The sequence below is a fragment of the Neodiprion fabricii genome, chromosome 4 (assembly GCF_021155785.1).
Source record: "Neodiprion fabricii isolate iyNeoFabr1 chromosome 4, iyNeoFabr1.1, whole genome shotgun sequence".
Lineage (NCBI taxonomy): Eukaryota > Metazoa > Arthropoda > Insecta > Hymenoptera > Diprionidae > Neodiprion > Neodiprion fabricii.
In genome coordinates this window covers 22,881,434-22,901,297 of record NC_060242.1, presented here as the reverse complement: position 1 = coordinate 22,901,297, position 19,864 = coordinate 22,881,434, and the positions used below count along the sequence as shown (strand labels likewise).

The 19,864-nt window shown below is 35.1% G+C and overlaps 4 protein-coding genes across 6 annotated transcripts; 3 read left to right on the top strand and 1 right to left on the bottom strand.

Annotated features, from left to right (window-relative positions):
- Nucleotides 1–698: 698 nt before the first annotated feature.
- Nucleotides 699–9,350, top strand: LOC124180926 (H(+)/Cl(-) exchange transporter 7). 3 transcript variants are annotated; one of them, XM_046566867.1, is made up of 13 exons: nucleotides 699–801; nucleotides 1,072–1,237; nucleotides 1,300–1,428; nucleotides 2,004–2,202; nucleotides 2,604–2,857; nucleotides 3,364–3,541; nucleotides 3,934–4,458; nucleotides 5,298–5,467; nucleotides 5,548–5,727; nucleotides 6,000–6,209; nucleotides 6,917–7,162; nucleotides 7,775–7,855; nucleotides 8,230–9,350. In XM_046566867.1, the coding sequence occupies exons 2-13, from the start codon at nucleotides 1,094–1,096 to the stop codon at nucleotides 8,329–8,331; spliced, it is 2,418 nt and encodes an 805-aa protein (XP_046422823.1). In that variant the 5' UTR covers nucleotides 699–801; nucleotides 1,072–1,093; the 3' UTR covers nucleotides 8,332–9,350. The 3 variants fall into 3 exon arrangements, with proteins under 3 accessions (XP_046422823.1, XP_046422824.1, XP_046422822.1); XM_046566866.1 differs by lacking the exon at nucleotides 699–801 and having other exon boundaries at nucleotides 821–1,237; XM_046566868.1 differs by lacking the exons at nucleotides 699–801; nucleotides 7,775–7,855; nucleotides 8,230–9,350 and having other exon boundaries at nucleotides 818–1,237; nucleotides 6,641–6,987.
- LOC124180930 (phosphatidylinositol N-acetylglucosaminyltransferase subunit Y) lies at nucleotides 8,943–9,112 on the bottom strand. The gene has a single exon (XM_046566872.1). It carries the CDS (start codon nucleotides 9,110–9,112, stop codon nucleotides 8,999–9,001), a length of 114 nt encoding a protein of 37 aa, XP_046422828.1. The 3' UTR covers nucleotides 8,943–8,998.
- A 611-nt stretch (nucleotides 9,351–9,961) lies between the features above and the next one.
- Nucleotides 9,962–11,742, top strand: LOC124180929. Its single transcript, XM_046566870.1, has one exon. It carries the CDS (start codon nucleotides 10,924–10,926, stop codon nucleotides 11,491–11,493), a length of 570 nt encoding a protein of 189 aa, XP_046422826.1. The 5' UTR covers nucleotides 9,962–10,923; the 3' UTR covers nucleotides 11,494–11,742.
- Nucleotides 11,743–12,312: 570 nt separating this feature from the next.
- LOC124180928 lies at nucleotides 12,313–19,286 on the top strand. Its single transcript, XM_046566869.1, has one exon. The coding sequence runs from the start codon at nucleotides 12,850–12,852 to the stop codon at nucleotides 14,023–14,025; it is 1,176 nt and encodes a 391-aa protein (XP_046422825.1). The 5' UTR covers nucleotides 12,313–12,849; the 3' UTR covers nucleotides 14,026–19,286.
- Nucleotides 19,287–19,864: the final 578 nt, after the last annotated feature.

The following is a 19,864-nucleotide window of genomic DNA, read 5'->3' as shown; positions in this document are numbered from 1 at the left end:
TTATTGGTTCTGTAGCTTCAAGAGCTTGACCTTCACGGTGATTCAACATTTGTAATAAACAATTCCAGAAACAACTACGTAGAGGTTTTATGGAATTCCTAGATAACAACACGCGTACAAATTTTATAGCAAAAAGACAGCAATGCTTACAAAGCATTGCTAGCAATATTAGGAACAGATGTATGCCCCAATTGCTATCAAAATCGAAGCTGATCATTCTAAGCAAAACTTGTCAGCAAATATCTGCTAAATGAAAACAAAACGCAACAATAATCGCCGCAAGCGAAGCAAACTTTTCGCATAAACGTAGACAAAGCTGACACCCACATCTATGAAGTTAGAATAAAATAAGGTAGTGAATTTGAAACATCAAAACGTACAAATATCATTAAAGAGCTATTCTACGTATGTCATATATTATTTCACTTCGAGAATTACATGTTAAACACTGTTCAGCAAGGTCCTTATGTACGTTGCAAAAGTTTCGCGTGTCCAGCTATCAGCTCCAACGGCTAGTTTTTCATTCACATTATTTAGAACGTATACCTACCCCATGTACATTCAAAGAGAATAGTCTCCGCCCCACGGTCTTACATCACTCTCTTAATCGTACGTCAGAGAGAGAACCACCGCGGGACTAACTCTGTCCTTTGGTCTCTGCTGCAGCTGATTCGTCACGTGACTGATCAGCGTTCTCCATTCGAATGTCATATTTTTTCAGTGGCAAACGTGCCTTGCCTGGTTGAGTCAGGCGTGATGCGAGGAAATGAAACCATAGGATCACTGATATACTACACGAAGGTTATCTTCTTTTTTCCGCGTATGAATGTTGAATCACGCGGTGAAGTCCCTGCAATGACGCAATATGCTTTTGTCGGGGTTAGAGACTCGCACATTGCGTAGTTTCTTCTGGTTCCCTGTCAATCGCAAGCTGTATAACAGAACAGGTGTATAGATCGTGTGCTGTCAAATGAAGTGTCACCCACGTGATTTTTGAACAAATGTTGAACGTCGCTCTCAATAATGTGCCGCTTTACTGTTGTCGTAATTTCTTAATTTTTAAACTGGCAGAAAACGATCTCTAAAGAAAACCATGGAGCAAGACGAACCAACGGTCTCGAACGTAACCATAAACGATAGTGTTGACTTTTCGACCGACGACTTTGATAAACTTTTAAAACCGCCTCGGAATAATTTTCATTCTTATTTAAACGAAGACGTCAGCGTCAGATTCCCGGTAAGAATCATGCAATTCTAATCCCTGCTGGCACGATTTTCATTCGCTTTTGTTTTCCACAGAGAACGAGGACCAACCATAATGCTACTTTATCCAGTGCCTCCGAATGCACAAATCACATGTCGTTTACAAGGCTTTCATCAGAGGCAATACTCCCTGGGGCTATGAACTACCTTTCGGCCAATTATGAGGTTACATAAAATTTTAATGTTTTTGTCTTATTCCTCACATTTCCATTAAACTATATTTTGGACTATTGTCAGTTAATCGTCATACCTAGTAACACGATCATGACTCAGCTAGAGTTGCGATAGTCATGCACTCTCACAGCGGAGGTTCGAATAAATTCAACCTATATTATATTATCGCTAAGATTTTTAAGAATACTGCTACTCGTACGGATTCAAGAACAGTGCTGCCTATGCTTTTCACCATTAGAAGTTTGCAATCATGAAACATCGCTATGTTCAAGTATTTTTTGAGTCACTAGCGTGACAGGCAGCATGATTTCAGTACAGTGACTTTACCCTGTCAATAGATACAGCACATTTTAATTTGTTATATATCTGTACCATATGCATTATTCATCATTTCCTTGAAATGCCAGTAGAACGACCCATTTGTGATTTCCTTGACTGCCCTAAACTGTCGTCGTCTTTACTTAAATTATCATAGATTATACCTAAAGAAAGAGAGCAGTCTGTAATGATTTTCAATTATTTTATAGGTATAAGTATGATATTAAAACTTTTCATTGTTCTTTCAGAGTCTTGATTATGACACCTGTGAAAATCAATTACTGTTGGATGAAGAAAGAAAAAAAGGATACAAATTTGTGGTCAAGAAAAATGTTGCACGATGGTTTATTTTCTTACTCATCGGAATTTTCACCGCTCTTATTGCATGCTTTGTCGACATATCTATTAGTGAGGCGTCAAAACTGAAGTATAACTCATTAAAAAAATGTATCCTTTATTGCAATATAGTAATAATCTACAAAATGTCCTGTAAGTGAGTCCTTCACACGATATCTTACTCTTGATCTTTCGTGCGTTCAAAAAATCAAATTACAAATCGTCCAGAACAGAATAAATCTTCTCAAATCATCAAGGCAATGACGCCAGGCTGCTTGTGGAATCATGGGATCATGGAGAGAATATCAGTGTTGTTGATGGGACGAGAATGCATGGGTTCTACTAATATATTCTATATTCTAATTTCCATTCACTGCATGATCTGGAAATCTATACCATTATATTTTAGGCAGTTCCATTTGCATTGAAAAATGAATAGAACACTCGTAAGTGCTACAAATTTATATTATCATTTTTCAAACTTATATATTGACCTTGACTGCATTACAAAGGTATTGATCAATGCATTTCTCAAAACTGTTTATGGTTGCCATATCTCCTCTGGCTAGTCATGAACTTAGTACCAGTTTTAATAGGCTCTATCTTAGTGGCATATGTCGAACCTGTAGCAGCCGGCAGTGGGATTCCACAAATTAAATGCTACTTGAACGGAGTTAAAGTGCCAAGGGTTGTCCGAATCAAAACGTTAGTTGTAAAAATGATCGGGGTCATTTGCACTGTGGTTGGTGGCCTAGCTGGAGGAAAGGTAAAGTATTTCAATCATATAAGTGAAGTAAATACAATTTTGAAGTATAAAAAGAAGCCCAGAAAATTTCATAGGACACTAGAAAATTTTGAAAATTCTCAATCTTGCAATTTATCGTACTTTTTTTTAAATTAATTTGTAATTTTATTTATTTAATCTGTAATTCTCAAATAATCTTGTACAACACCACAATCCCAACATAGAATCTGACATATTCTGATACTTGCAAAAATTTCATTTCATTCAACCATATTTTCAGAAATGCATCGGAGTAGTCAATTCTTCAGATTGCATATTGTCTGTTAAATATGTAATTTCAACTTACCTTTGGATTCACTGGTGTTATAATTTTTGCGAAATGTGATGTTTTCTTTGAATGCAAATAATTTCCTTAAATTTCACAGCATCTTCCAAATTACATCCTAGGCAATACCCTAAATCTGTTAGAGTTTATATAAAATCAATTATCTTTAATACATCAGGATAATAATGCTTACATTTTATAGGAGGGACCAATGATACATTCTGGAGCGGTTGTGGCCGCAGGCATTTCGCAAGGCAAAAGTACAACTTTCAAAAAAGATTTTGGAATTTTCAAGTATTTCCGAGAGGATCACGAGAAACGAGATTTTGTATCAGGAGGTGCAGCGTCAGGTGTATCTGCAGCGTTTGGAGCACCAATCGGTTTGTTTTTATCTATCAACCACTTAGAACTTCATTTTAAAATAACATAAAAAAATTGTTGTGATTAGACTCAGCTGTATTGTAAATTAAGCTTTCTCACTGTTACATGTACAAAGCTTTAGATGTTGCATTCTTAACAAAAGTATCAGACCGTCTCATACATGTAGATTTATTTGATCAATCTTTTAACAAATCAATTTGCCAACCAAACATCTTATCATAAGCATGATCATTTACTAACACACTGCCTCACATAATAAAAGTCTATTTCCAATGAAGCTATGAAGCATGTTCTCCAATAATTGTACTACATTTCTGCTTTCTACAGTTGAAGTAACATACTTATTGTATTCTCAGAATTAATTAATTAATTCTATTGTGTGTTACTGTAGGTGGCGTGTTGTTTAGTATCGAAGAAGGCACCAGTTTTTTTAAGCAAAGTTTGACCTGGAGAACTTTTTTCGCTAGCATGATAACAACTTTTATGATGAACATAATTCTTAGTGCATATCATGGACATCCAGGTGAACTATCTTATCCAGGATTGATAAACTTGGGAAAATTTGATGAAATACCGTATCAATTCTATGAAATACCATTGTTCATGATAATTGGAACATTGGGGGGAATTCTTGGAGCACTTTGGAATCACGTCAATTACAAAATTTCATGCTATCGGCTGCGGTTTATAAAAACGAATTGGATAAAAGTGCTCGAAGCCTTGTTTATAGCAGTTCTGAGTGCCACCCTTGGATTCCTGATGATTTATTTTATTGATGATTGCAAGAGTACAAAAGAGTTCTCTATGGATTTTCCTATTCAAATGTATTGTGAGGATGGAAAATACAGTGCAGTTGCTGCTCTCTGGTTTCAAACTCCTGAAAGTAGCGTTAACTCACTGTTTCATGATTCCAAAGGTAAGCAAGACACAGTCAATACTTCTTAAACCCGCTTTTAACAGTTTGTATTTCATTGCGTGATATTCGGGAATATTAAATAATGTGGCTTCTCAGCTCTGAATCTCAAGTAAAGTATCAGGACTACAGGACTATTCTTAAAAAGTCTTACAAAAATAAGTAATAATATTATGCTCCAACTGTTCTGATTTTTATATTTTTACTTATACATTGATTTAAGGACATGTTTTAAAAATACTTACGCTGTTTGTGACAAAAAAAAATATTGAATTTACCTGCCATACTATTATTCATCCCCCATACAAAATTGCTTTTGTACTTTATAATACTCCATTGAGTATTAGAGTACGACTACAATGTTGTTTTGGTTGTTATTAGATATCTGTTCACCATAATAATGATGGGGTAGCGGTCGACAAGTGACATTGTGTCCAGGGGTCTCAAAAATCCTAGAGTTCTATTTGTGTCCTGTAAATTCTCATAATTTAAAAAATAATAGTGTAATACGTATCGGGGAAAAAGAGGGACGATACCATTCAAGGCAACAATGGAAATTACAGAAACATAACTCTGATCTAAACGCAAAACCTTGTGATATTGTTAGAAATTATTCCAAATATCTGGAGAAAATAAAAATTTTCCGGTACTCCACACTATTGGATATTAGGAATTTTTTTATGCAAAACGAAACAATGTCAGCACTAATAAGGATTCAATATCAATGTTGTCAATTTATCAAGTGGTTTTTTACTTTATTAATCGAAAGTATAACATTAAGTCCTATGCGAAGTTCAATTTTTCAGCCATACGATTTATAGTTTAAAATTGATCCATCACAGGTTCCCAAAATGATGAAACACTGGTTATCTTCGTAATCTTGTACTTTCTCTTGGCTGCTTGCACTTTCGGTCTTTCTATGTCGAGTGGTCTCTTCATCCCTTCACTTTTGATTGGCGCTGCCTGGGGTAGATTAGTTGGATCCGGCCTTTCCAAGTTGTGGCCCAACTGTGTAAGAAATTTCACATGATTATACTATACTCCGTATTTCAAACTGTCAAACTTCAACCACACCACTCTTTTTTTTTTTAGGAGATCTTTGATCCAAGAAAATATGCATTATTAGGTGCAGCTGCTCAGCTTGGCGGTGTAGTTAGAATGACAATCAGCTTGACCGTAATTCTTATAGAGGCAACTGATGGAATATTCTTTGGTCTTCCACTTATTATTGTACTCTTAATGGCCAAATGGGTTGGTGATTTCTTCAATGAGGTATGCACTTGTTAAATTGTGAGGGTTGAATACTATGGCAATTGAGTCAATTTCTACTATCAATACTAGTAATTGTATAGTCAAACTGTTGATAACTGAGGTAATTGAAATTAGTGTGTGCAATATTGTTACTGATATGAAATAACTTTTCATGAATCATATTAAACATTGTCACCAACAATAGGAACAATTTAAATATTTATCTAACTTTCTCATTTGCAATAAGATCAACATAGTTTTGAATATTGTAATGAAACAGCTTATGAACACAGGGTATCTACGATATTCACATACAAATGACCGGAGTACCCATATTACCATGGGAACCACCACCGTTATCAAACAATATTTATGCAAGTGAAATAATGAGTCATCCTGTGGTTACACTGAAAACTGTTGAAAACGTCGGCCATATAGTCGAGCTTCTGAAATGTGTTTCATTTAACGGATTTCCTGTTGTTGACCCACCAACGAGTGATCAGGTATGAAAAAAAATCTTTTAACTAAATTTTTAGATGTCAATAGTGAACTGAAAATAAGTAATTCTCTAAAATTCTGTTTACAAAATTGTACATTTGAAGAATCAATCAGTTCTCAGATTTTTTTATTCTTCCATATCGATACGTCTTAGGCAGTTTATGATTTTAAGCTAAAAATGAAAGAAACTTTGCTTTTACATTAAACTGTAGAAAATTAATTTTTAGTTGTTTACTCATTTTTCACATCAAATAGGATAAACTATGCTTAGAGCATCAATATTAACAGAATAAGAATCTTTTCAAAAACATGGGTGCACTACATTTGTATTGCAGATAACCCAATGAAATCTTAAAAAACTGAAGAATCATTTGGTAAAAAAATGTAAATCCCTAAGGCCTAATGAGATAAAAAAATAAAAAATAACCCATTTTAGATTAGCCCATAACACGATTTTTAATTCTCTTAACCACTCTTGACGAAATCCTTGGATACAAATAATTCGAGCGTGCCAACAACCAATAAATTCATAGTAAAAGGTAAACATGTTCAGATACTTGAGAAATCTGTTCAGCAGTGGTTGTTACGATGATAAGTCTGATTTCTATGAAACAAAATCATAGAATCTCAAGCACATAATTGACAGTATTTATAAACAAGTCTGAAGCTTCTTCATTTTATTATATGTGTGATATTTAAATGTGTATTTCAGGAAGAAATAAATTCCTACGGACGGTTCAGAGGCTTGATTTTGCGTTCTCAGCTAATTGTTTTACTACAGAATAAAATATACAATGAATACAGTGAATATTGGGATGAATTTCTGAACATCGAAATGTTCAGAAGCGAGTATCCTCGATATTCTACTATTGACCATGTCAACGTTACTGCAGACGAAAAAACCTACAATATGGATTTACGACCCTTTATGAATCCATCACCGTATACAGTTCAACATGTAAGAATATTTTACGATTCTCTGATCCTAATCGTTTTACATGCATCAAGGTGTATGCTGCAAGTACATACACATGCACAGAGCACACATGTGAACGGCTTTGTTTTGGACAAGTTGGTTCCGTTAACAATGGAAAATCGGCCTACAGCGTTTTTTTTTTTAACCATTTAGGTAAACTTTTCCAAACTCTAGAAAATAATAGCCGAACACTACATCTATATCCTGCATGACTTCAACCGATATCTCATCACGTTAGTTTTTAGTAGCCAACCTTCTTAAAAAAAACTTGATATCAACTTGTTTTCCAAATTAACGGACGATATACATGACAAGTTGTGTTTTCCATTATTTATTTACTTTTGCTACTAATTTTAAAATTGAGATTGATCATAAATTGATTGCATTTAATCATTTGCTGTTGTTTTTATTATAATTGTTTTTGTCACTTTGAACATTAGTTGATGCTTCTATTCTTATTTTTATAAATAATAGTTACTGTTTATGATAACTACACCACTGCGTATAACTTGGACTAAGAACTGTATCAAGTAAAATAGATAATCACAACAATGTCAGTCAACAAAACATTCCAAATAAATGTTATCATTTCAGTCTGCCACTTTACCACGGGTATTCAGGCTCTTCAGGGCCTTGGGACTGCGCCACCTACCAATAGTCAATGATACAAATGAGGTAAGCCTACATATCATGTATATTCTGTAATCGAACACTAAAAGTTCTTGAAATGCTTTGCGAAAAATTGTCCATATGTTGGTAATGCCACATGTAACTAAAAAAATATACTTGGCCAATCAAGAACCACTACGTAACGGGTGTGTGCATGAAAACAATTCGATGACTGGCATTTAAAAGTAAATGCGGAAAACAGGTAACTTGGTTGAAAACATCATTGTTATTTATATAATTTATTATGTTGAATTGGACTAAGTAAAATATCGAATAAATGAAAAATTATCGTGAGTGGTAATTTTGGATTAATCAAGAGTACTCATGTAATGTGGTAATTGAATATCGAAATCATACGTTGGCGTGACTGTGTATTTCAGGTGATTGGAATGGTGACCAGAAAGGACATCGCCCGATTTCGAATTTGGAGGCATCAGGGGCGAATGGGTTTAGATGAACTTTTAATATCAGATAAACTCTAATATTCTGACGAATATTATTGTGATACTGTTGTTCCACTATTCTGTTAAACTTTTAGACATGAGTTCGCACAAATTGAGTAGAAGGACCACAAGTTTGTCAAAGGTTGCAGCCCACGAAACTCAATCATCTCAAACAATAGCTTAATCATAAAGGACTATATATACCAGGCCCAAAAAACATTACATCGAAGTTAGCGGGCAGAGTTAGCTGAATGCACTACCATCGTTCACAATGCGGCAGTGAGGATTAACAATCAAAATTTCAGCAAATGTCTGGGAAAAATAATACAATCATAAAATGATTTGTGTTAAACTCTATCACATTATCCTGTGTACCAAAAGTTCAGCATTTTTGGCTATTAACTCTACTCTGACTACTGGTTTCAGGTTTATCGAAGAAAACATGACAATTTTGTAGATTGCAGATTGGCAGGTAGATTTTCTGCAGCAAACACTATACTTTCACATATGAGACCTTTCATCATCACAAAACATAAGACACAATTAGGAAGTACTTTTTACAATAAAAGTAAAAAAAAATATACAACCATCATTATTGGTGATAGAGCTCTGCATACGAAGGTCAGAACTCAAGGGTAATATTAGAATAATATATAGAAAAGAGCAATCATTACAGCTTTATTATTTATTTGGATCTTCTACAACATTAATTATTGATAAATAATTCCCAGCCTAGCCAAGACCAAAGTTTAAAGAATAAGTGTACAGGTACAAGTACCAACAAGAGAAGAAAGTAGTATTCAAATGTTGTAACATACATTTTATCCACTTGTTTCACGTTGATAGTTTATTATCATATAACTTGGATATGTTATATTTTTTATAACTGCATCATACTGAAGTTTAGATACGGCATGCAGTTATTATAGAAAGAATTGGACGTAAGATGCGTAGTTGATATTATCTGTAAAAAAGAAAGGCACAACTTCCATGAAATGTTGCTTAGCCATTTACCTTTAAGTACTAAACGTAAATAAAGTTATATTTTCAATTATTAACCTCTCTGAGCTGGTCCTGTTTAACTTTAGATAACGAGGTTATCTGTAATTATGTTGATCTTTGAACAAACGCCCGGATCATTTCCTTCCATCTTATTCTTCCCAGTAGGTTTTAGAATATGTACCTCACAATAATACTGAGTTCCGATGGGATAAATTTCTAAAAAATGACAAAATCTAGTTATCTGAGAGTTCATAATGATGAAATTATGGCATAGTATTGCATTATTACATCTTTTTATACACCATGTGTTATTTGAAATCTCTTAGATCAACATTGATTAATCGAAAATTCACGTGAATATATACTCGTATGTTTGAATTGAATATTTCTCGGTAAAATCAAGTATCAGACAAATAAGATTCTCACATCAATCTTTTGTAGCAAGTGAAATCGTTGAGAGTATTTTGATTTTTTAGGTAAGAATGAATACTGAAACAAAATTCAATACAAAATGTTGGTTTAATTTTGGAGTTTCATGATAGTTTGACATACTGCCCACCCTGTTCAATACTTATAGAACTGGATTTAGACAGTGGTGCTCGAAAATTTTTTTATGTAAATGAAATTAATTTTGTGTAAGTATATAGACCATAAATTTTGTGTAGAATCATATTTTTTTGCCATTAATTTGGGTGAATAGAAATGTGAATCTCTCACGGCAAATCTGAAATCTCAATAAAAATGAACTGTTTGATAGTTAAATTCATTTTACAGACATTATTTAACAATGAGCTGTAATATCTACAGTCAACAATGCGGACAATTCGAGTGCGAGAATTTCCGCGGAAAATCAACACATTCCCTCTGTCATCAAGTATTTGAAAACGCGATTGACCATTCAGATTTTATGCGCGTACGGCCGAGCACGCTGACAATGACTTCGTAGATATTTTCATGTAAATTTACCCATCAAACCGATTTCTTGAACCTTCAGTACGTAGATAGCAAGTTATCAGAAATAAATTACAATACTCGTGAACACCGTTAAATCATGTTAAAAATCGTACGAAATGAATTTGAACTGGCATTACTTTATTCTGAAATTGTCAATTTCTACGCCAGAGATTCAGAAATAGATTGGCCTAAGGTAAATATCACGGGGTGCCGGTAACAAAACGGCGACTATCTCCTTCTAATCTTCAATAAACGCAGCCTATCGAGACCTTATAATTTTTTGCGAAACTGTACTAGTAAAAAAAGTGTCGAGTCAAATCTTTACGGCCAGTGGAATGTCTTGCGCATTCATCTGCAAATTAGGTCGGGAAATAATTACCAAATTCCGATGAAACTATTCGGGAAATGGGTGACAAGATTCATACTTGCTGTAATTCCAATACGAGAAGATAATAGAATCACCTCTTGCAGTAATCGTACGTGACTTGATTGCGACTACATGGCCTATAGCTGTCGGCCATTGTTACGATAAACGATTAGCAGATCAGTTGCTATCGCTACCGTACGCACAGTCCCGAGAGGGCTACGCATGCGCTACGAATCACATAGAAGAACCGGTAGGGTTCAAAATTTTAAATAAAACCTAGAATTAATGAATACGAAGTTACGGCTGCAATGAACAGATACTTGAAACGCAAAAAAGTACTTAAGACAATGCCAAAGAAGAAAAACCAAAGTTTGAAAGTGAAAAGTGTTAGGTCAACTATACAAAGTAGCGGCAGACCAACACCACGACCTTATGAAACTGAAGAAGAAGCAATAATTCGACGTTTTCACGATGCTCAGCGAATGGCAAGATTTCGAGCTAAACGAAAAAAAGCCCTGGAACAGAGGGAGATGCTAGAATCATCGGGACTTGCAAGGATGACTGTTGTATCGGAGACGAAGAAGAGAAACTTAATATTGCAACTAACTGAACCTTTTATCATGGTTTCTAATTCGAAAACAATTCAATCTATGTCTGCAAAAAGGCTTGAACAAAGTCCGACAATACATTTACCTTTAGTTCCTGACCAAAGCAAGTACTCCCAACTTCTGAGTGTTATCGAAGAACTTGGAAAGGACATTCGACTGACTTATGCTGGAAGCCGCACTTCTGTTGAACGACTCAAGGTGGGCATCGTACGTGCCAAATTATTAGTCAGAGATTGCCTATTAGAGACTGAAGTGAATTCTAAATTATAATAGGTCAAGACTATCAATTTAGAAAAGTATACACCATAGTCTCTGTTCCTAATTTGATACAAGACCTCTGAGCGTGGATTGAAGTTATAATCATTAAACCATTAAGAAGCACTATGATGTTACGCAAATTTCCAATTATGCAACATTTGAAATGTATTGAAGTTTAAGTCTGACGTTTCGATATCCTATTTTTAGAAATGAAAATGGTAGAACTACTAAATATTAATTAATTTCTAAGTTTGCAGTGAATAAAATCTTATAACTCATGTATGTTTTTAGTAATGTGACATTCCTTTTTAACACTTTGGGTCAGTGACCAAAACGACAGAAGATTATTATAGCCTTTTTGGCCATCAGAGAGGAACTCAATATAGCAGCTGTTGAAAAGATTTTTATTTACAAACTTCTTGAATTTTGTTTCAGTTGTTGGCGTATATACATATATTGTAATGAAAGTTCACGTTCGTCAAAACAAAAATCTTTTCTGTTTCGCCGTGTCCGCGAATACGCCCGGGAATAGTTGATTTCGTAATGGGCAGATAGTTGTGTCAACCAAAGTGTAAGAATTTAAATCGTTGCATGGGACGCTTTAGTAAAACCGAAATAACAGCCGCTGTGTAAAAGGGCTGTGATTCGAAGCCTCGCGGCTTCGTTGGAAACCGTGGAAACATCATAGAGAAACATGCCAAATAAAAATAATCTGAGATATTCCTCATGAACCGGTCTGTGCAATTGGTTGATCTAGCGTATGGCTAGTGGCTAATTTTGGAACGCACCCAAGGGCTCTAGTGGGTATAATCGATGCTTAAAATGAACGCAGCCACATCGCACGTAGCCATAGCTGTAGGAAGCCATTCATGCACGCATGCTATCAGTGAACTTAGTTGTCCTCTCTAAAAGTGTGGAGGCTGTATCAGGATATTACATGTTGTTCGCGAAGTCGCGATACTGAGCGTGTGTTATTCAGTGATCAGTTCATATTACGAAGATATTTTCCGTACTTAAGATCCGATCCGGTTCACCGATAGTACCTGACTTCAGCAAGGCACCCGATGTTGCGGTGAGGCTAAATTTTCAAAGTTCAAGAAATCGGCCGAATTTTGTCAGCCATTGTTGTGATTGAGGTGAAAACTTGATACACGTAAAGACATCATACCAGTACTAAATTGTTGTCGAGTTCGTGCGCATGCGCACTTTACATTACGCAAAGAAATGTTGTTATTTGAAATGAAAAAATGAAACACTCTTCGGCGAATCGTTGCGGCATGATGTACCCTGTGTTGTACTCACTGGTAAGCAAAAATTTTACCTCGCGAAGGTAAAAGGATATTGCGTGCTTATCGAAGAAAGAAATTAATGTCAGAAGCAATCGAGGATCGAGCACTAAGGTTATACTCAACAGCTGATAGGATGAAGAATGCCAGGGCCAAAGAGACAGAAGAGCAGGCCGCTCTTAGAAGGATGCAAGAAGCACAGAGAATGGCCAGGCACCGTGCGAAGAAGAAGAGATGTCTTGACGAAAACTTAGCCAGAGAAATATCGAAAATTGCAGAGCTTTCAAAAATCCCAGACGCAGCGACCATTGCTCAGATGTCAGAGATGAATATGAATAAAATTTCGGCAGAGTTGAAGCAGATGATGGAAAGGGGTAAAGTGCCGGAGCATATAGTTCAAATGGCTCAGCTTGCTGAATTTAGCAAAATGACAGAATTACATAAGATCTCAGCCGACATGGGAAAGCGGTACGAGATGGAGAAGATGGCAGAGTACGCCAAGACAGCGGAATACATGAAAATGCAGGAAATAGCTAAAATGAGCGAAATGGTGAAGCTGTCAGAGATGGCAAAGTATAACGATATGTCGAAAATGAATGAGATTGCTAAGATGAATGAATTGATGAAAATATCTCAGATGGCTAAAATCAACGAGGTTCAACGGATGAATGAGATAGCAAAGCTGAACGAAATGGTCAAAATGACTGAGATGGCGAAGTACAACAATGACATCGCCAAACTAACAGAAATAGCTCAGATTAATGAAGTTGCCAAGGAAATTGCCAAAATGAATGAGAAGACAAAAATGAATGAGATGATGAAGTTAGCTAATGTTCAGAACGACATTACAAAAATGCCCGAGTACTCTAAAATGGCAGAAATGGCCAAGCTCACTGAACTTGCCAAGCTCAACGAAATAACAATTACAAAATTGAATGACCCTATTCCACCTAAGATCCACGATATTCCTCGTATTCCGGAGCCTGTAATTAATGTACCTAACCCACGCAACCTGCAGAGTGTTCAAACTGTTCAAACCGCTCAAGCCAGCCCTTCGAGCACTATAAACTTTCCGTCGGTGCCTGGGCAAGGGAAGTATGCCCAGCTCTTGGTGATAATAGAAGAACTTGGACGAGACATCCGCCTCTCGTATGCTGGGAGCCGCAGTGCCGCAGAACGGCTTAAAATGGGTATTCAACATGCACGGATTCTTGTTCGTGAATGCCTCCTTGAAACTGAGCACAATGCTAGACAATGATAAATTAAAATTCATAACCGATACCCGGTTCGTATTACTGTGCGATACCCGTACTGTAATGCTTACAACAAATCAATTAAAATTCAATTTTACATTCTTTACTGTTTAGGTAAATATTATTTTTATCAGGGCCACAGGGGCGTTCCTTAATCCAGTTGAGTTGGCTTATCTAAATCTGCTACACTTGTGTTTGATTTTAATTCTGTGGGAACGTACCTTTATGTGAGCTATGGAACCAATTGTATACAATTTCACATCTACCCTTAAAATTTTCATTTATTATTCAGGGTGCCTTAGAATTGCGTACTATAAAGTATCATTCTCGAGTCAAAGGTTAGCAAAAGAGGTTCTTACAAACTCAATCTTTAATTGTTCCAGGGTATATTGAGCAGATTTAATTATCAAAAGCAACAAATGTTTGCATTCGGTGCACATGCGTAACTCCTCATCACAATTTCCTGTCGATAAACAATGTGTAGTAACAATCCCAAAAACATGAGCATTTGTGATAAATCGTAATACCTTTGCATCCAAATTTTTACAGTTTTGCGTATAACATTCAGTACTTGTCAATCTACAAAGATTTTCATTAGTAGAAAGTCTGCAAAAAATCGTGCACATGGACTGCAACCTTATAATATATATATATACGTATTACCCTTGGTAATTTATCCTGTAAATAAAAGGGGGTATTTATTTAGATCTGAGATGTCCAAAAGAAATATGTTGATCAATACCCTTCCAATAATACAGTTTAGTGGTGTGTTGAGGTATAATATTGAATGTTGCTGCCTAAGCTAGTGACGAAACAGCTTGGATCAACCACTCTTTAAATTTAAGTAATTTTCATCTTCAGTTGATTAGATGAAACGCCATTGCGAGTTGTACCCAGATCCTTCTGATAAGCCAAGTTTCACTTGAAAAAACAATACTAGGTCAATAAATAAGTGAGCTTCACAAGTTTATAAAATCAGAGACTGGTTATCTGAGTGATTATTTGGCGCATCAAAAGTTCTGTTGTCATCTGATCAAAGAGTGTTTTGTAAGCAATATTAGAAATTAATTCTTACATGATTATAGTTTAAGGGACTAACTGATTACGATAATAAAACATTGTTATTGCAGACTTGACTCAACGCACCTTAATTATTACAGATATATACCTTTTTCATAGGCAATGGATAATTTTTGTCAAATCTTAAAATAAAATATGGCTTAGTTGTTGCAGATATATTCCCCTTGAGTCATTTATGTAGTTTATAAAATATACAACTTAGGCATTGTTTAGGGAGATTTCGGGTCGTACGGTGGTGTTCAATTCCGTTGAAATAGGTTTTTGAAAGGTGAGCGAACCATGAAATGTCATGTTTCTCATTATTCTCATGAAAATGACCTTAATTAGGCAACAATTATTTGTTTAAAGAATCGAGATCGGGACCTTTACTGTCAGGCGCGAATCTTCTGTTGGGCCTTAATTCGACTTGTACCTTTTTCTGAACGTCACCTGTAAAGTACGAAAAGTCTGAAAAGCGCGGGCCTATTTTCTTCTGCTAACTTCTGCTTCATTTATTCTTCACCATACTTCAACGTACCTTCCATACTTCACCTTCCGACAACTAAGCCATACCCAATTGCGAGGTTGGCCATGCTCATTTTCTCTACCTTCAACATGGCATTAGAGAATGAAATTATTCAATTACTATGCCAAGAAAGTTTGTATCTGAAACAAAGCATGTAGAAGTATCTTGCCTTTTCTGAAATAGGGGGAGGGCATACAAGGAATGTTTATATAAGATATTAAAATATACCAATTGCTACTTCACTTGATAATAAATTTAATTTTACAATGTTTCTCATCCCGATTATTATCATGGTTTGTAGATGCAGTAACAGATAGTATAGTACTATTCGGTATTTTTTAAACTACCAAAGTTTAACCGTGATTGTTTAAGTTTGCGAGCAATCTTTTATTAATACAGTCTGTCTGATCTCAGGTTTTCGTATATTTTTGTAATTGGTGAAAACGTTAATTCTCATTATTTTTATCTCACGTAAGTATTACACTAGAGAAGGGCAAGATAGCTTTATGATACAAATACATGCAATTACACGTAAATGAGCCAATCCATGAATCTTCAGCCAGCTTTCTAGGGTAAAGATTTCGATTTAGCCGACATTTGGTTACGTTGTATGTGGTCATCCATAGTCATCGGTAACCGGGAAATGTGAGGGAATTTTAATCTTGGCCAGAGAAAAAGAGATGACCAAACATCTGATAAATGGCTGGAAAGAAAATTAAAAAATTCTCATGGTATTATTGAAAAAAACAAAAAAAAAATTTGGGGCAACCAGACACGACAGAAGTGAAGCATACAATTTCCTAATCAACTTACATTAAAATGAAGAATTGGAGGTATTTCAATTGGTGATTCGAAGCACTAATGAAGACAATAACAACTTTGGTCAGGGAAAAGTGTGAGAATTTTTTTTTCCTAAAAAAAGTGACCACCATGAGTGTACACTGAGATATGAAAACTTTTCGGATCTTAGGTCCCCAAGCCTCAGCGTTTACGAAAGACACGTTGGTCAATTTTATCTATTTTTTCGAACTAGACCGTTGTCTTCGAATTTTTAGCCCTTCCTGTCGTCTGAAATATAATGAACTCATTTTTGTGTGAAAAAAGCAAATTTTTTTCGTATCGGAGATTTATTTTAAGGTGGATCATCCGAAAGGGCCAAAAACTTAGATTCATTTGAGATGTTGGTAATTGTGTACCGATATACTCCAAAGTGTTTAGTTTCTCACACGAAAAAATTAAAACAAAAATTGTTGAAGAAAAAAAATGTGAATTCCGTAAATTCAAGATCTCTTCCTATTTTCATCCCACTGTCAAAAGTTCAAGTTATTCAAAAGTTTTAGGATGTTCTTAAATATGTCTACTTTCTGGAACAAACAAATTAAAATAATTTGTTTTTCTGACCTTTGCATATGCATGACACAACATGTGAAAAAACGCTTATTTCGTATTTCTTGAGAATTATCTAAAAATAGATTTCAGATTCGTAAAGATCAAACTTTTCGATACACAAAATACATTACGTCATATCTTTTGCAATGAAAGGAAGTGCTAAAACTCGAGAACAAAGCTTCAATTTAAAACTGGTAAATTTGATGAACGTATTTCCCGTAAACGGTAGGCCAATATACCAAAAAATTGGAGGATTTTTATATAATATACTAGAAGATATTCAAGTTACAGAAAAATTTGAATTTTGAGCTCAGAAAGCTAGCCGGAGGTTCATGGATCGGTCTAAATATAATTACTCAAGATCCGGTCTCCCTATTCTGGACTTGAAAATATATATTTATACATGTATAAATGATTCAAAACAACTAGAATATGTTTATGTAATATGCGACTGAACCTCACGTTAATCAAGTCCCTATAACAATAATTACTTTATTAATATGTAGTTGTAAAGGAGGTTTTCGAACTTGTCACACTCAATGTTCATTATCACAATTGACGCCTGATAAATTCCACTCGAATTTTACTCTCTCTAAAATTCCCACTGGCGTGTGGAAACCTGTAGAAGCATAACTTGTCTCCTACCATTACTCTCTGTAACACTTGAGACTATTGGAACTATTTTCCACTTATCTTCCACAAGTCTAAAAAATTTGTAGGGAGTTTATTGTAACCTTAACCCGTAGTAACCACACCTCCATTGAGGATACATACCAACCACTAGTATGATTTAGGATTTTGCATTTTCAGAGTACTACAACTCGTACAGATAATCCAAAAGTATTCAATAATCAATATTTCTTGGAATAAAAATTCCCCAAAATCCAATAGGAAATCTCAAATACAAAAAAATAATATTGCTGTAGTGAAAATGCGTCGAAATCTAATCGAACTGGTTCAAAAATCATTTTTTGGTTGAAATGTACTCGACGAAAATAATATTTTATAAACATTACAGACCATCGAAGATTTTTAAGTGTGTTTGAACATAGCTACCCTATATTTTTTGAAAGGTAAAGAAATCAGTACATGGTTTATTTGTGATGACAAAACATGTTTCTTTATTTTTTCCTTTTTGTAGAAAATATTACAAAAATTGAAATGTTTCCGTTCGCTTGTAGGTATACCTTAATTTACATCATCAGCGCACTCGATGCAAAGTCCGCATCTGTGGCCGTCGGAAATGCGACCTGATTTCGACTAACAAAGTAGAAATTATAAAAATTTGCATATTTTCGTACTAGAAACTAAAAATTATGTTCAAATACTTACATTCAACATTTTTTCCGTAAAAATATACGACATTTTTGTTTTCATCGCGCGCCTACTTTTCAAACGCTGCTCCCACACTAGTGCTGATTTGTACTTCGTCGCACTTTTCACGCTATTTAAGTCCGATTTTAAAACGAATGACACCAAGACATTGCGCAGGTGTCTGTCCAGCCCAGGGTGATAACATATTTGTCGTGATGGGGAAAGATCTTTATGGAAAGCCGTTAAAAAGAGCCACGAACAAGAAATTTTAGGTAATGCGAATTTGCACTGGTGTAGTTACTACGGGTTTAAAACTTCTCAGTCGGTGAAAAAAGTTTAGTTTACACAATGAAATTGGAACCATAAGTCGCACACAACACTGTCAGAATCTTCAAAAAATCGCCATCAACTGTTTACCATAATGGAAAGTTTATACAAATAAAAATTTGTGATATTTAGAAAAGTGTTCTGCAAGTAAGCACACTTTGAAATTATCGTGCCGCAATTGAAGCAAGACCTCTTATACACATAGAATACTATATTTAAAACTACATCATTTCTAAACGTGCTTCCTAAATTCGTTGAAACGGTTGAAATGATTCTATGATACTGATATTTTGTACACATTTTCCGTTCAATTTTCTTTGCAAAATATTAAAACAATCACAGAAAACAGATATTAATTTCACACCATTTTACTTTTGAGCTCAATTACTTGAATTATACAGCCAGATTTATTCCTAAAATGATCTGCAAGGAGTGAACTGTTTTAATATGCTAACGTTACATGATAAAATAATCATGTCTACAATTTCTTATGTACTTTACCAAGTTTTTCACTCACACGCAGTTCGGGAACACCCTATTTGGGCTGATCAATAAATAGACATTGTCTTAGGTCTGTCTAATTGATCGATATTATGTATCCGTATGAAGTAGAAAGTTAAGCTATTCGTAAATAAACTTACCGATTTTCTATTACCCTCTTATCATTTCACACCTGTCAACGTGATTTTCATAAAACTAAAAGTTGGGATGTCTAATTTCTTTCAGAATTTTTTTCACGTCCGATCGATACACTTAAACGGAGAGTTTCAGATCTCGGATCACAGATTCTGCGGAAACTTATGGAAATTTCTTAGGCCCGAATTATAGAGCCATTGATGCGTAGTTACGTTCGTTCGGTCTTCCTTCGCATCGATTTACAACCCATCAGGTTGTTCAAAATTTTGTAGCGATGTATCAATAGAATTAGGCCACTCTTCTACCCCCGAACAATTCTAATACGTCAGGTTCTCAAGAATTCGCAGCTTATAATTTACTATGGCTCTGAAATAATATTGTATCCGTTTACACTTGAAACTATGAGAACCTGTCGTCAAAACTTCAAGAGAGGACAATCAAAATTAATATTTCAGACATAAAATACACAACAGATTTCGATTTCCACTCGTTAAACTGCTAATACACTGAATTTTATTACAACGAATGAAACTGCACGTTAGAAGCTCTATATTTTAGGGTAAGGAAACACGTCTAGAAGTTTCGACAGGATC